General features: G+C 44.1%; 2 protein-coding genes and 2 non-coding genes across 8 annotated transcripts in view; all 4 read left to right on the top strand.

The window, feature by feature from the left end:
* The first annotated feature begins 300 nt into the window (after positions 1-300).
* On the top strand, positions 301-7,458 carry haus6 (HAUS augmin-like complex, subunit 6). 3 transcript variants are annotated; one of them, XM_034557406.1, is made up of 17 exons: positions 301-485; positions 614-729; positions 828-923; positions 1,043-1,121; positions 1,471-1,603; positions 1,747-1,891; positions 2,702-2,764; positions 2,840-2,897; positions 2,982-3,155; positions 3,367-3,563; positions 3,896-4,025; positions 4,147-4,249; positions 4,331-4,391; positions 5,117-5,231; positions 5,319-5,432; positions 5,694-5,829; positions 6,756-7,458. In XM_034557406.1, the coding sequence occupies exons 3-17, from the start codon at positions 832-834 to the stop codon at positions 7,367-7,369; spliced, it is 2,214 nt and encodes a 737-aa protein (XP_034413297.1). In that variant the 5' UTR covers positions 301-485; positions 614-729; positions 828-831; the 3' UTR covers positions 7,370-7,458. The 3 variants fall into 3 exon arrangements, with proteins under 3 accessions (XP_034413297.1, XP_034413296.1, XP_034413295.1); XM_034557405.1 differs by lacking the exon at positions 614-729; XM_034557404.1 differs by having other exon boundaries at positions 301-729.
* On the top strand, positions 4,456-4,586 carry LOC117748250. The gene has a single exon (XR_004611575.1).
* Positions 6,085-6,215, top strand: LOC117748248. The gene has a single exon (XR_004611573.1).
* A 915-nt stretch (positions 7,459-8,373) lies between the features above and the next one.
* Positions 8,374-16,718, top strand: part of dennd4c (DENN/MADD domain containing 4C) — a 27,919-nt gene continuing 19,574 nt past the window's right edge. For 2 of the 3 annotated variants that reach the window (XM_034556620.1, XM_034556619.1), the window contains exons 1-2: positions 8,374-8,712; positions 9,291-9,561. In XM_034556620.1, the coding sequence (XP_034412511.1) occupies positions 9,430-9,561 (132 nt within the window). In that variant the 5' untranslated portion in view covers positions 8,374-8,712; positions 9,291-9,429. The remainder of the gene's footprint in view (positions 8,713-9,290; positions 9,562-16,718) is intronic. The other variant, XM_034556622.1, reaches the window with a different exon arrangement.

Below are 16,718 nucleotides of genomic sequence, written 5' to 3'. Positions count from 1 at the left end.
GAGGGTGAGCTCTATTTTCAATGCATCGGTGTTCTTTCCGTGGTTCATTAACTATTAAAAAGAGCCTGAAGCCTTGAACGTGTCCACTTTGTGTACGGTAGAACCAGTTCGTCCAAAGTCAAATCAAATGAGATACTTTAGCATTTAGTAACACGAGGTTGTTCCAAAATAATCTGATATTAGATATACATTTATTATACAATATAACGGATGTAGACGCTCCAAATATATAGGTTAGCGTCAACAGAAACTCCGTTTAACTCAATGTGCGTTTGCTCGCTCTCCGGAAGTGGTTGTAAACAACATCCGGGTAGTTGTTAGAACAAAATTGGCGGTTTGCGTTTCGTCTTTCGTATTGCCGACCGAACTTTGTGAAATGTAGTTTAACACGTGTGGACATCGAGTGAAACGTATCTGGACCTACTCGCGTGACTTTATCCCCCTCGGCAGTTTTTTTGGTGAAGTCGTGAACAGTTTGTTCAAATGTGAGTTATGTTTTCAAACTCTAAAAAAGTTCCGAAAGCTAGTTAGCCGACAGTGAACTCTGCGGCTAGCAGCTAAAGCTCGCGTTGCTTCTTCCCTCGGAACAATGGCGAACCCGGTGCTGTTGCAGAAAAAGAATGGACGGTATCTGTGGTTTTCTCTCCTTGGGCTCGGACTTCATCCAGACACTGCGGTGTCGTTCATCGCCGGCAAAACGAGCAATGCTAAACACATTAACCTGGGACCGTGAGTCTGCTTGTGTTGTGCACAGCGTTCGCATACGAATACAGTGCGATATTAACAGCTAGCTAGCTAATGTTCGCTCACTCAACTTATTGTTTCAGGAACATGTTCGACAAACCAAACAAGGATGCCTTCTACATAGTCGCCTATTTCCTGTTGGAGAGACTCAACCCGACACGTTTTAAAGAGGCATACAGGTAAAGTTGGAAATGCTCTATTCCCATTTATTTATTTATATATATATATATATATATATATATATATATATATGCATATTATTAATTGTACCAAAACATGTCTGTTTGTTTTTGGTTAGGCACTGCTGGCCTGTTTTGAGCCACAAAGCAGATGCTGAGTTCCGCAAAATTACCTGCGCGTGGCTGCGAGAAATAATGGTAAGTATTTGGGTGTTATCCTGTTATGTTCATCTTATAAACTGCCCAGTGTTTATAGACCATATACTCAATGTATGTCCTCACAAAACGGGAAATTGTCTCCATCTTGTTTTCCTTTTGTTGTGTAATACCTTTCTCCCATGTCTGCTCCTTACTCTCCTCCTCTCCTTACATACTTACCATACATCTGTTTGTGTACCGTTTCTGTCCAAAATAAAAGGGACATAACTAGACATGTCTGTAGATATGTAGTTGTTTTGTGTCACTGTTGAAATGTCTAAAATATATTAGACACAAATCACTTGTTACGACGTAATTTAGTGACCATCCTCTATTTTTAACTGTGCAGGATGAGACTGCAAATGCAGGATCCAAAGTGTTGGCCTCTTTGTTCCTCTCACCCGGGGGCCCCAAGTTTACCACTTTGATGCTTCACTTAGCCAACCATGTCATGCTGCAAGAAATGAAGACTTTCACCACAGGTAGGTCTTGTTAGAAAATCTCATCATTTTTGTTTAATTTTAATACCAGCAGCTTGAGTTCACAATCTGACTTGACGAGCCATTGTTTCACGTAAAAAAAAAAGAAGTGTATATCACATCATCTTGAATGCTTTCATTGTCAGAGGACAGCTGGGTTCCTGAGGCCACAGCGATGCCTGCTACCTCCCTGGACATGGCAACGAAGAGGCTCAACCTGATCCATACCAGGTTTTTGAAAGCTGCAGTGGCTCAGGATCGTTTTCTTCACGACTACCAGAGACGAGCACAGTGAGTCCTTGGCGGTCCATATTGGCAGCTGGACAGATTATTTAATGTAGATGGATGCCTTATACTTTATTACTACAGTAACTCTTATGAACACACCACTTGTCAGCTAAGGTTATGACATCCAATTTATCTAACTTGCTCAAGTCTGGCAACAAAAAAAAATAAAAAATATATATATATATATACTCTCATCATACTTTGTTCACACTGAGACATATGAGCTCCAATAAATAGCAGTAGTTCAATGCAGACTATTTCTATTGCTTATTCTTGTGTGGTTTACTTTACTGAATCTTAATTTCCATCACTGCGATCCCCCAATTTTTTTCAGAGGTATTTCTGTTGACATCTTTGGTGATTGCTCTTGATGTTGTATCTTTCATTGGCTATTTGTTTCACCTGTTTCTTGTGAACTAATTGGTAAACCCTGCGGTTAACGAGGCCGGTTGGCAGCTGCTGGAGGTGTTCGTAATCAGTGTCCTTGTTTCAGACAGTTGACTGGAAAATCAAAGCTGAAACAAATTTAGTTAACGACAGCTCCTTCACATGAAGTTCCCAAATAAGCCGAGCCAGTGAGCCCATATTATCAATTACGCCTGTGCCTTTTCAGCTATCACATGCCAAATGTCTGCTGTGGGAAAAGGCCTCTTGAAATGTGCTCAGACGATTCTAGAAGGGGGTTTAAATGTGACTTTGCCATGGAAGAGTTTATTTTGCACATGGAATTTGGTTTCTACTGCAACTACCGGTCATGTTTTTAAGCTGTTTTTTGTCTGTCGTGCCCCCCACCCCCGTCTAATTTTTTTCAAGGGTCTTGGTGAAGTCAATAAGGGACATAAGAGCAGAGGGTGCGAAGTACGACGAGCTACTCAAGTATGTATTACTCTTTTCTTTCCCCTCGGTACTTATGACCAAGTCCAGTAGTTCAATCTGTCTTTCTACTTTTAGGCGTCACAGCAGTGACTCGACACAGGAGGGAGTTTCTTTAGCAGAGAAGGCCAAAGGGGTATGTAATGTTTGTCAAACTTCCTGCAAAACCTAAACGTGTTTGTTTTTCCTAGAGCTTACACAAGTACTTGGTTGTCTTAAGGTGCGCTCCTTGTGGTCTGACATTGATGGAATGCTGTCAGCTACCAAAGAGGAGCAGCATGTACTGGAAAGTGTATTAAAGGGGGATGTAGATCAATACATCCTGGACGGGACGGATCGAGTCCTGAATATTCCTCGCAGTCTTCTCGATAGAATTGAACAGCTCCCACATCAGGTAGGAATGAAGATATGCGAACGCTCATAGTTGCATTGTGTATACAATCTATTTTAAAAAATGGAGGAAGGTGAGTACTGCATACATGGACTCACTCAAAAGCAGGAGGTGCCAAACCATGTTCAGTCCGAGCATTTTTATTTATTTTTTGCAGCATGTGAATTCACAAATCATCACTTTAGCTTTTGGTTTTCATTTGCGTGTTTTCCAGTTGAGTTCGGGTAATGTGTATGAGGCTGGCCAGCTGAACCTCCTGTGTGTGTTGGAGCTGATGAACCATGCGCTGCAGCTCTTGATGGAGGCGCGCTGTCGGGTCTCTCATGCCCCAATGCCTCAGCTCAGTCCTCCACAACTGCAGGAGAAATGTCAGCAGATGGCCCGTGCGCTGCAGAACCTTCACCTCATCAGGTACCTTGACTCAATGGATAGGCCGCACTTTCCACAATCTGATGTGCTGCAACTTTGCTTGATTCTATAGGTATTGATATTAATTGCGGTCGTTTAAGTAGAGGATTAACATTTCTGATATGTATGTATGTATGTATGTTTTCAAACGTTCATCTTCATTGTTAGGTGGCTGAGGTTGATATCTGTATCTATAAATCAGCCATTTTTCAAATGGAAACTTTGATGGTTGATGTAACATTTGAAATCATGGGGAAGAATTGTCTCAATAGAATTTGCTTGTTAACTGATGGATGAGTTGAGAACGAGTGTATTAACCTTTTTCTTTTTCCAAGACGGAGGATTTCCAAGGAAGAAATTCCTGAGGCCCGGAGTACCATCCGAGAGTTGGAGGTTGCGTGGGACAGGAAGTGGATGGATACTTTGAAAGACACACCACTAGTCTCTTTTCTGAATGAAGATCCTGTGAGTACTTCTATGTACTTTTATAAGGCAATCATGAACCCAATCACCGACGGTACCAACATGTTTTGCAAGGCATTTCACTATAATTTAATGTCTTTAATATTTAATTGACTGTTTTTAGGCTCTTTGCTTCCTCTCACCAATGGCTCCACTGTCTTTTGAACCGGCGGCTGGCGCTAGCTACAGAAGTAGTGTCTTCTCTCAGTACCCTGCAACGCTTCTTGGTAAGCAAAATCTGATTATTAGGCATTTTGGTCTGTCATAACATTTTTCTTTTCTAATCTTGTTTCTTAATCATTTTTCAGAGAAGCCTGCCGAGAGTAAATTACCGGACAGCATCCCTCCAAGTTATACGACCCGTAAAAGGTAATGTAGGCTTATGTCAGCATTTCACAATGTAGTCTTTTAAGTTGTTTGTCTTTTCTTCTGATGGGAGGCAGATACCTGGGCAGTCCTAAACAATGCTCTGTCCGTCACTAGTCCTCCCTACAGCATCCTTGCTCTCTGATGACCGGGGCGAATTAAGTGAAATCATCACGGACAGATACGGAGCTGACACTTTTTAAAATTCTGCATGAGGAGTTAAAATAATTTAGCTTAAATACAGCTTTTAGAGCAGAGGGGGCAAGTTACCAACCTCTCACCCTGAATATGAAATGTTGAGTTCTAGAAGCTTGTACAGTAGACTTGGTAGTGTCATTGTACAGCCCTGAGGTTAAAAAAAGAACTTATTACACATAAGACATAATGCAGCATAGTCTAATTGGGATTCATCAAACCTGGGTTTAATGACTAGTTTACTTGTATACATTGTAAGCTACTAAAATAAGAGACAGACTTTGAAGTTACTCATCCATTCATCAGTGGAATTGAAGACAGTGCAGGGCAATGTGCCAACTTGGCTCAGCGATTAGCACTGAGCCAAGGCCACATAGTGAGCTGTTATTGGCGAGAGATTTTCTCTGTATTGGTTTCACTGTCCCTGAGCTTCACTACATTGTGAGGAAAATTTAATGGGGAAATTACACTTTACTGCATAGTCGGTGTGCAACTGTTATGAGTAACAAATCAAGCTTTTTGTCTTTTTCAAGGAGTGAAAGTCCTATTGTCACTACTCATGCGTCACAAGCAAACAGCTCTCTCGACTGGCTTTTCGACGTACCTTCCTCCCCTCCTCCGAGGGCTCCACCAGTATCACCACCTCAGGCTAGTATTATATTTAGATAATCTCTGTTTTGAGTTGAACAAAAATGTGTGTTGAGCCATATTTAACAACGGCGTGCTTCGTTTTAGGCCAGTGTGAGGAAGACGGTCTGTTTTCACCAGAAGGCGGCTCCAATGAGGACCGACACTCAAGATAGGAGCACCAAAATATTAGACATGGAATGTGATAACCTCGCTGATCAGGTATAGTGCCTTCAAACTAATGGACATTTTAAAGGCTGCAATTCAGGAGCTTCGAGTTGTAAATACTATCTTTGTCTGGTTGTGTAATTGAGGAGAAATGACAGATCATTTAATAATCCTTGAAGGATTTTAGTTTATTTTTAAGCTGTATTACCATCTCAAAGTCTGGAATGAGGCGAGTAGTGACCATGACTCGAGGCTAGGATTTTATAGTGACAGTCCTGAATAAAGTGTGTGTGTGTGTGTGTGTGTGTGTGTTAGTTTGCAGATGCTGTAACTACAACCAGTCCCACAGAAGGCAAAGTCAAAGGTCTGGACTTGGATGGCCTTCTAGGCACTCTTCATGGAGATCCCTTCTCTACTCGAAAGCAGCTGCAACGTACACCTGAGAGCTTGAGTAAGTAGCACGCTTTATTTGCCCTCAGCCTTAATTCTGTGCCAATGCATGAAGGGAAAAGAATGAAGTGGATGAGCTTATTTAGAATGGCATGACTAAAGATTGTCGTCTCATTAAACTGGGATGGTGTGAACATTTTGCGTTTTTCAGTTGGTAAAATGTACGTTATATTCCGTTTTTATTTTGGATGTGAAGACCTCCTGGCGCAAGGCATTTCACAATGTAGTATTTTAAGTTGTTTGTCTTTTCTTCTGATGGGAGGCAGATACCTGGGCAGTCCTAAACAATGCTCTGTCCGTCACTAGTCCTCCCTACAGCATCCTTGCTCTCTGATGACCGGGGCGAATTAAGTGAAATCGTCACGGACAGATACGGAGCTGACACTTTTTAAAATTCTGCATTACTTATTATATAAAGGAGTTAAAATAATAATTGAGCTTAAATACAGCTTTTAGAGCAGAGGGGGCAAGTTACTCTAAGTACCAACCTCACAGCCTGAATATGAAATGTTGAAATGTTTACACATAATAAGAAATAATGCACCATAATCTAATTGGGATTCATCAAACCTGGGTTTAATGACTAGTTTACTTGTATACATAGTAAGCTACTAAAATAAGAGCCAGACTTTGAAGTTACTCATCCATTCATCAGTGGAATTGAAGACAGTGCAGGGCAATGTGCCAACTTGGCTCAGCGATTAGCACTGAGCCAAGGCCACATAGTGAGCTGTTATTGGCGAGAGATTTTCTCTGTATTGGTTTCACTGTCCCTGAGCTTCACTACATTGTGAGGAAAATCTAATGGGGAAATTACACTTTACTGCATAGTCAGTGTGCAACTGTTATGAGTAACAAATCAAACTGGCATGGTGTGAACATTAAGCGTTTTTCAGTTTGTAAAACTTGTTTTGTTTTTTTCTTAAGTTTTGGATGTGAAGACCTCCTGGCGCAAGGCAGTTGAGGAAGACAAAGCTGAGAAAATCGTGCTACTATCTAAGTTTAATGAGGGCGTAAAGGGGGTCCTCACTCCTCTCCATGAGCAGCCAGTCTCCTTCAAATCCTCTCTGTTGTGGGATACCTTCAACACTGAGGCCCTTGACTGCTTGAGTGGCATAGGCAGCAGTGCAGTCCTGTACAGCCTCGACCAAGAAACACTACCCGAAATGCCGAGCTGTGACAGTCTGCTGAGCCTCGACGATGAAGAGGAGTATGACGATGAGCTCCTGATGCCCTCCGTGAACACTGAGACGCCGTCGCCGCTGACCAAACGTCATAGTCTGGATCAGATCCAGCAGGAATGCGGTAACGGCTCCTTTATGGAGAACAGGATGAGGATGCCTGAGTGTCTTAACCAGAAACCGTGTGAATGGACAGAAGATGGAGACTGGCAAATGGAGCCTTCAAAGTCGGTGAAAGTCGCAGACACTGTCTTCTCTCTGGACCTAGACACACTGGGGACGCCTTCACCCCCCAAGAAGAAGGAGTACAGCCTCCCAAAACTGATCACATTCTCCCCGATGGATGACATGAAGTGTTGACTCCATTCATATTAAAACCACTTTGTCTACTTATTTTAATGTAATATTTGTTCACAGCTGTAAAATAAACTTTTGTCATACTAAATGTTCATGCTCATTGTTTTTGTTGTGTTTTAAAATGGTGGTTTAATAAAATTGCAAACTAAGGCTCAATTATATATATATTTTAAAATACATGTACATACTTGAGGCTTAACTTCATTGTTATGCTTGTGAGGAGACCAACACGGAACTGCTGAAACCTTTTCATTTCCAGGATCTGGGTGTACGTTAAATGTTGAGTCAAAGAAAAGAAAGTGTTGCTGAAAAGCTGGTCCGCCTCTGATGGCAAAATCTTCTAACTGTTCACTAAAATGTGCCTTTTGTTGAAAGAATAGTTTTGAGGGTCTGTTAAGTAGATGTGTTGCATATTCCATACCTGATGAAAATAAACTGGTAGATATAGGGCAGTGGTTCCCAAACTTTTTCTGTCAAGACCCCCTTTGATGATATAGGAACATTGGACGACAAATTCACAGTACAGCATAACAAAAAGTAACAACTTTTACAAACTTATGAATCAAAAAAGACCTTAAAGACATACCGTTGAAAGACTCATACACAGCAATACTTGGACTATAAATATGATTTGTGCCTAAAGTAGGAAGAATTGCTGCTTTTTTAAATTTTTTTAATAGGCTATCAACGTGTGGTTTATGTAATATCAGTACAAACAGTTATGTATGTTTAATAGCTAATATTAAGCAGTAACCTTATAATACATGCAAAATGTAAACATACATGTCAACTATGACATGCACTACTCTAATATATTGTAATTGTGTTAACATTTCCTCTACTACCAATAATATTATCACGATTAACAGTTTGTTTATTGACAATTCAGTTTCGGTGTAAAAAGAATAATGATTGACTTTATTCTGAAAACTGCCACCGGCACGTTTACTTTGAAAAGGCCCACCGGAAGAGGCCGGTTTCATGTCGCCGAGCTTGACAGCGCTCCCCGAGGCCAGCCTCCCGTCAGTTGCAGCGGGGACCGTGCCGTAGCCTCTCCTCTGGGCGGTTCCAAGCCTCAAAGAGACGTTTAGGAAGAAAGCCCACTAACAAAACTATCGGCGCAGTCTCAAACATGGCGCCCGCCTCCGCCGACAACTTCAGATGAAAAGTGTGGCCAGCAAAGTTTCAAAGGAGTATTCCGACGTGCATTTCTTTTGTGTTGTTTTACCGCCCGCCGTCCCGTTTTGACCCCTTTGCAGCGATAGAAATACGGAATCTATCAAGCGGCTCCAAACAGCAAGTTGCCTCCATGTCAACATTGTCTCTCGCTGCAGTGTAAACAGCTGGTAAGTGCTCCTATTTTTTTTCTATGTACAGATAGCGGAGACTTGGCAGAGTTATTTTTTTCGTCGTGAGAATAAAACGTAGAAGTTTAACTATTTAATGCGACTTAAGCTATGTCTAAGTACCCCCCCCGACCACCCCCTCCGCCCCGGGTTGTTGGTCTGTCCCCCTCTTCACCTCGTCGCGTGTTCTCCAACCGCGGAAAGAGACGCAGCCACGTATCACCGCGCAGGCTGATCACAGGAGGACATTTCTTTTGTTGCATCCGCGTTGATGGGTATTTTCTTGGTCTCGAAAATTGACATCATTAGGATTATGGATGCAACAGTTGGGAATATAACAGCCCCCTCCTCCTCCTCTTCCCCCTCCTCCTCTTCCTCTTCCTCTCTCCTCCCGGGCCCTACTTGACGCCAGATAATCCGGCTCTGCTCTCCTGGAGCCTTGTCTAACCACCCTGCAGGTGTCTGCTCTCAACCACACACACACACACACACACACATACACACACACACACACACATACTTGAATGTTCCTGCTTGAGGTATTTAGAAAACAAATGGGAGTTTTTTTTCTTTTGCAGTTAAAGACCAATCAGACCTGTAACCAAGACGGCTCTCTGAATGTGCCTTGTCTGCACCTGTGTGACCCCTAAACCCAGGACACAGAGTTGTGTCCGGTGCCTCCGTTGGTGCTGTGGATGTGTGTTGGGGTGAACACAAATGCCATTGACTGCATCTCTGAGGTGCTCGCATATCTACGCCTCAGCATTTGACTGTTTGCCAGCCAGCAGCAGTCGAACCCTGAAGGGCAACAGAGTTCTCCCCGGCTCCAGCTTCCTATCACCGTTTTCGGTGATTCATGGCATGCATGTGATGTTCCTGTTCCGAAAGGCCTCGGCACAAGTCCCAGCGAGGCCGAGAATGGCACTTCCTCTTGTACTGATCATATATACATATTACTTGTGTTTGTCACCTGAGATGGCTCCAGGGATGTGATCTCATGACAGAATAATCAAGGCGTGTGGAGGAGGTAAACAGTGGGAACTGTGCTCTTGCAGAAAATGCATCGGCACTGAGCGGTGGACACGCGGGGAAAGGCAGTCGGATAGAAAAATGCCTTTCTTGACCTTGGTTTGGCCCGACTGCGGTTGGAAAAGGGGAGTGGAGTGACTGTTGCCTACTAACTGCTGCTGCTGCTGCAGGCAGCAGGTACAAAGTAGGTCACGGCTTCGCTGTGGCTTTGTGTACGTTGAAGTTGAACTTTGCCACCACCGCTGGGCATCCACAGGCTCTGTCAGGTGACGAGGGGAAAGGAAGTAGAATGGCAAAAGGGCATAGCTCCGGGGCTGTTGAAGGACTCGCTGGTTGCCGCGGCAAAATTCAAATAGGAGTTTGACGGCTGTGTGAGAAAACTCAGTGAGAGGAGTGTTTCTCCCCTCCGAGCAACGAAAGAGACTGCTGTGTTACATTAGCGCAGATCTCTTCTGTAAAGGAAGTCGACTAACATCTCGACTGATTTTTATGGCCTACTCCTCAAATTTGTAATACAACACTTCCACTGACCTCATAATTCAGTTTTCATGCACCTGAACTGGCACTTATTTTGAGCAGGACTTTCACTACAACCGACACGCGTCCTTTGGCTGACGTCGCAACTTTTTTTCGGGAGTTCCACAAAGTTGTTTTTAGCACTTCAACTTTACTCTGCATTTAAATATATCAGATTGACACTTCAACCGTTCATACGCTGCAACTGCTTTCGGTGCTTCCACTTCGACCGATGCTCTGACTGACGTAGTTATTTCTGTTTTTAAATGCACTAGAACTGAGTTTCTGGGAGAAGTCCCAGTTCAGCTGACACCTCCAGGTCAATTCATCACCTGCATTTTGTCTGACGTTCCAACACCTCAACAAATGTAGTCTTTTGTAGTTCGGCGTTATTAACTGTATATGTTTATTATTCCTGGTGCAAAAGGATGTCTTCCTCCATAAAGAGGCTCGAGGTCATCGTCGGCAACACTGCGGTCTTCTTTCTCGCCATTGCTATGAAAAAGTATCGTCGTGGGTGTTTCTACTTTTAATTATCCAGAAATAACTGCAGATGTTACACCGAGACTGTTGACGATGCAGGTCGTGGGCTTGTAGAGCCGCTACCTGAAACCCCTCGGTGCCTTCCCGTTAAGCTGCGCCCGTTTGCACCGTCTTAAGACACATTAACTCCAGATCGTCGTCTCTGGTAACCCATTTTTCTTCCGCTGACCCTTGTACTTTGGTGCGACGTGCCAGTTAGTGTCTTCTTCTTTCAGTAGGCCTGGGACCGAGCTGTTGTCGGCCCAGCTGGTTTAGCGAGGGCACAGAGTTTGACCCCCCCCTCTCTTCCTTCGCCTTAGAGTGGAAAGAATGCTCTCTCTCCGCCGGGCCGCCACGCTCCAGGAGGGAGGCAGTCTTGTGACGTTTCCGCTGAGCTGCCTCTCGTCGTCTAACATGCCCTGGTTGTTTTCAGTCGTCGTATTTTGGATCAAACTTTTAAATGAATTGACTAGATGCAAAAAAAAATCTTGTATTTATTTATTTTTGTTCCTAGTCTAACCCTCTTGCTGCGTGGCCTACCTGCTGCGGTTGGCTCTGCAGGCAACAGGTGTTTCCCGGAGCAGTTCGACAAACACCTAAAAAGTGTGTCACTTTTCCTCTTGAAAGCACACCTGGCTCTTGAGGTGTTCGGGTCTCTGTGACTACAGACCCACAGTGATCAAGGAGGGGGAGAACAGTTTCAGACTTTTTCAGTTTCAGTTCTAAGTCATTACTTGTTGCTAAGGGCTTGCTTTGATGTTATCTTGACAAAACATTAAACAGAATCCAGAGATTTACAGAGAGGCATGACTAAAAGGGGAACCGCGTGGGCCTTCTGCGATGAGTTGATCATTTATTTATTTATACCGACAAACGTGCTTGTTGCAGCTTCTAAAATGTGAGAAAAGTGTGTTATTTTTCTACTGTACATTTATATACTTTAGCTGGAACACATCATTTTTATTCCATGAATATATTCATGGTTTAAATGTTGTTATGTGGACATGGTAAAGGTATCGTGGAAAATATCAGGACAGTATTTCAGTGACATGCTCTGTTCAAACAGAACGGCCCATGCCCAAAAGAAGAACGTGAAATGGAAGAAAGAACAAACTTGATCTGTTATTTGTGTGATTTGGCAGTCTGATGCCTATTCTGAGAAGCGCGTTGGCGGCTATTGCGAGTCCCTAAATGAAGCTGGGTTTTTCCGCATCGCCTCGATGGAACAGAGTTCAAAGATGGCCTTTTATCCTCTGCGCGCAGCAAGAGCGGTTGTTAGCATATGGATATGATAGTGCCAGGCTATCACGCGGGCTTATCTGAAGCCAAAAGAACAGATAGGCTGTGAATGCTCCACCTCTCACACACTCTGAACAGCAAATATTGAACAGTTAAATAAATCCCCCCCCCCCCCATGCCTTTTTTCTAATGTGCACTTGAGCATGTTTTTGTCCGCGTTCACACTCTTTTTCTGTCACGTCAACTGAAGGCCGGCGTGGCTCGTCCCGCCCGTGTCAGACTGCAGGTCAGGATTGAGCAGGGTGACCGGTTCAGCAGGCCAACTATGTGCACACATACTGTCGCCTGCCTTGTGCCGCACGAGTACAATCGAGCAGTGCACTCACGCAACTGGCTTCAATTTGAGCCCCCTCCCACTACACGCTCCACCCTCGGACAGCGAATGGAGGACTTCTCGTCGCCTCATTGGCACCTCGCACACGGACCTGGCCTTCGCCGCCAACGGCACGCTGCGATGACAGGTGGCAGGGAGGACCACTTTGCTCCACGGATCCTCTACAAGCCCAAGCCCAGAGGTACAGAGTGTGGCACTTGGGGGCGGACGTCGGCGCTCAGCGGCTGACACCGGATCTGAGAGGGCAATATGTCACAATAGAGGGGTTGGTGCGAAGGATCGGCCTCTCCTACTATTTATAACCGAGGGTCGGCCCACTCCCTAGTATAATTACTGCATTCTGGACACACTCTGTAAACACTGCGTTTTCTTCTCATTTGCTGTGTGTGTGTCATGCTCAGCTGCTGTTTCAGTCAAGCTGTGAGTGGATCTACACGGCATGGCTCCTGCTGAAATAACTGAGACAGACACAGCACTGTTTGTTGTCCAGCATCACACACACACACACACACACACAGAGGCAGGCTCTTTCACCCCTGGGGAACAAGCCTCCATGCTCTTTTGTGTAGAAAGGGATGAGATCATTTGTGGGGGCAGACTATGGGGGATGGAGTAAGGGGTTCCACTCGGTGTCCTTAAATAGAGAAATCTCAAATCTGCCTCGGTCCCTGTCCCGCCATCTCCCCGTTCCGTGTCTTTTTAAATGTGGAACCTCGGAAATGAATTGGCTGGCCAGGTGACTGCCATTAACGCAAAGTGCTAAAAGTAAACACACGACAGGTTTGGCGCACGCACGTCGAGCAGGACCTCCCCGCTTTTATTGATGGCAGTTGAAGGAGTTTTCTCCTGCCCTCTGGGCTTGTTGGGCTGCATCAACCAGCCTTTTGGCACGGTCGCAAGCAAGTTGAGACCAGAACAAGACTTTCAAGTGCAGGGAAATCAGGGGCCTCGAGGAATGATCCGCACCGGATTTTAAAACCTTTTTATTCATGCAAACAACCTTTTTTTTTTTTTAAAGACATAAAACACCTATAGTCCCACAGATAGTGGTACTTGTGTTACTTTCTCGCTTGGCCTTGCTAATCTGAAATGGTAATGTGTTCCTCTGTATTATTAGTAAGTAGTTAGATACTCAGACATGCTGTCATTTACCATGTCAGTTATAGTAAACTCTAATATAGTAAATGCTCTGAAATAACGATGTATTTTGTGATTTTAAAAGAGGTTTTACACAACTTGAAAATCGCAGTGGATTTGTCGACATTTTCCCACAATACTATTTATTTATCCCTGGAAAGAGGACGTCACGCTGATTCCAAGTGTGTGTGTGTGTGTGTGTATATATATATATATATATATATATATATATATATAATGTCCTCTTTTATTTTCTTCTGAGAAAAGTCCACCTTTTTTAATATCGTGACATAAATATCAAGGTATGTTGTTACACTGATGTAAAAATGAAAAGCAACCATTAAATAGTCATACCTCATTACATGCCAAACCTAACTTGAGCTAATTCTAGTGACTCATAAACATACGGTATGTTTAGAGGAAACATTTGAAGCAAAAGTGTGCCGGAGTAAACGCCAGAGCCCGGTGTCTGAGTACGTGTCGCCTTATGCTTCGTAGTGTATTTGTTGCGAGTCGTAGAGACCACCACCCCACCACCCCCCGCTCCCTGAAAGTGCAACCCAGACAAAGAGAGTGACACTCGATCGCCGGTACTCGGGAGTAACCGAGGAACAGGTTTTCACATGGGACGGGAGGGGCAGAGCGCAACCTTTTTTAGAGGCAGAGGCTCGAGTTTCAACACGAGACTCAACACTGTGGAAATGCAACGCACCAGTTGGCCTGCCGGTTTGACTGGGCCCGTTTTCACCATTTGACCCGAGACGCCTCACCGTGTATGAGCCTCGAGGTTGCTGGATGTTTTTCCGCCCGCTGCATGCTGTCACAAGTGAAGAACAAAAAAAAAAACTCCTTAATGTTATGTTCACTTCTGTTTACGATCGCTTTTTAAAGTTTTTAGTCTAATCCGCCATCGACGTTTATGGCCACTATCGTGGTTTATTTGCTCGCCAGACGTCGCCGCGCACAATAAAACAGGCGGATTTTATTATTTTATTTATTCCAGCCCTTTGAGGCCGATGGCGGGCTACAGCGAAACACATCGGCTATACTAAATGTCCCCTTGAAAGACTCAGATCAATATCCTCAGCTAGAGTAACACAGAGTCTCGCAGACGGGGCATTGTTGGGGTTTGGTTGCCATGGCAGCCTCACTACTGTGGGCCACAAAGAGGTATTTGTATGGATGTGGTTGGGTGTGTTGTGGAGGCACAGGGGACCGTCACAAAGGTGTGTGTGTGTGTGTGTGTGTGTGTGTGTGTGTGTGTGTGTGTGTGTGTGTGTGTGTGTGTGTGTGTGTGTGTGTGTGTGTGTGTGTGTGTGTGTGTGTGTGTGTGTGTGTGTGTGTGTGTGTGTGTGTGTGTGTGTGTGTGTGTGTGTGTGTGTGTGTGTGTGTGTGTGTGTGTGTGTGTGTGTGTGTGTGTGTTGTCGTTTTTAGTATTGCTGGTGGTAATTTGTGACTATGTTGTGTTTATTGTCCTCAGGGCATTTTGATTCTCCGGCATGGTGATCACTCATAGGGCAGCATTTAAAGCCCAATCAGGACTCGAGATCTACTGGTTGCCCTGGATAGTGTTTGTTTTTCTCTCTTTTCTTTTCTTTTTCTCCTCCGGCTGACATTACTTTGTTCCCTGCTGTGACACTTTGTCGTGATCTGTGCCCACGCTGTTGGGACGCTGTATGACTCGCCCGTCTTGATGTTGTTATACCAACATTACCATTTCAGAGCAGATTAATTGTGGAGGCTAATGTTTGTGACGAAGGTTAACACGTGCAAGTTGCTCAGAAGAACAGAGTTGTTAATTAAGAAATCAAGGAAAGTGAGACACGGCACCCACATCCGATCGCATCCTGCTGACCCGAGACCTGCTAATACGAGTTTTGTGCATTCGCAAGAATCTGGCGATACGATACGCATCCTGATGTCGGGGTTACGATTCAATACGTTGATTGCTCTGCAGCTCCCAAGATAGAACTATATGCAAAGCTAGCAACTAGCTGATGGGGAATAGGGAACAGCAGCTAGAGCCACATATTTCCCTCAGGTTGGTGGAGACCAAAACCGGAGCTAAGAGGAGAGTGAATATTGGTCTTGTGTTCGTCAGGTGGGAAGACGCGTGACTCCCAAGTACAAGCTAATGGTGAAAGACGTCTGCTGGGTGTGTAAACAACCAATTATTTGCTCTCCACTCTGCCGTATCACCTTTTGGGTGACCGCTTGTTTTTCGCCACTTCCTGCAAACAGAGCTTGTATGCTGCTGGGCCGGCTCATGTGTGACTTTACCATTCGAATCAGAGACTGAAATCTACAGTATTCCTCTGAGAAAAGGTGTCAGAAACAGGTGCATTGCCTGACCTGTACTGGAAGATGGAGCGCCCTCCTTTTTAGATGCCATATACTTTCACATACTTGGTGGGGTTTGTGGGCTTCTCTATTGGCACTAATGTAGTTAGTTTGGAACATCTGCAGTTAACAACTGCCTTTTTAAAATATCAGAAAGACCTCGAAGCATGAATGCAATTAATAATTTATTGATTTCATTCCCCCCTCACACACACACACACACACACACACACACAGCTTTGTTGAGAACACATTTAACAGGGTTGGTTTTGTCACAAAGCAAATAGTCTGAAAACAACATTATGCTTTTGAATAGGGTTTTGACTGGTGAGATGTAACCATGGATACAGTGCAGTAAAATCTCTTCAGACTATTAAGTCTGGAAACAGATTTATGTCTCCAGATTGCTGTTGTGCATCGTCAATAAAATAAGAGCTTGATCCAGCATGCTTTTTAACAGAGTGGGACAAACTTTATTTATTGTTTAGCGGAAAGAAGAAAAGACCACATCTGGAACCATTTGGGCTTTTACGAATCTTACTTACAAGGACAAATAAGTTTCCGCGACATTCCACCAGAATTAGTAATTGTGCTTCTTTGGAAGGAGAATACTAAAATATCAAAGTGCAATGGTGATCCTGTTTGATGTTTCTCTTCCTTACCTGTGAGAACCATCTGAGCTTCTCCACCCAACAGCCGACCCGCTTAAACGAATTGTGGGAGTGAGCCCGCTAATCCATCGATGCACTTTTATTGCCGTGTTTGTGCGAGGTTGAAGTCGTCCAGTCTCTTGCTTGGATATGACATGAAACTGGCTGTGTTTGGGCTG

This window comes from Cyclopterus lumpus, chromosome 18 (assembly GCF_009769545.1).
Source record: "Cyclopterus lumpus isolate fCycLum1 chromosome 18, fCycLum1.pri, whole genome shotgun sequence".
Taxonomy (NCBI): Eukaryota; Metazoa; Chordata; class Actinopteri; order Perciformes; family Cyclopteridae; genus Cyclopterus; species Cyclopterus lumpus.
This window is presented reverse-complemented; position numbering and strand designations above follow the sequence as displayed.

What these genes read in the sequence shown, in the direction of transcription:
- haus6 (XM_034557404.1), top strand. Translation starts at nt 590, where the DNA reads ATGGCGAACCCGGTGCTGTTGCAGAAAAAGAATGGACGGTATCTGTGG. An exon ending in AAACACATTAACCTGGGACC is followed by an intron (nt 730 to 827) that starts GTGAGTCTGCTT and finishes TTATTGTTTCAG; the next exon opens with GAACATGTTCGACAAACCAA. An exon ending in TTGAACAGCTCCCACATCAG is followed by an intron (nt 3,156 to 3,366) that starts GTAGGAATGAAG and finishes CGTGTTTTCCAG; the next exon opens with TTGAGTTCGGGTAATGTGTA.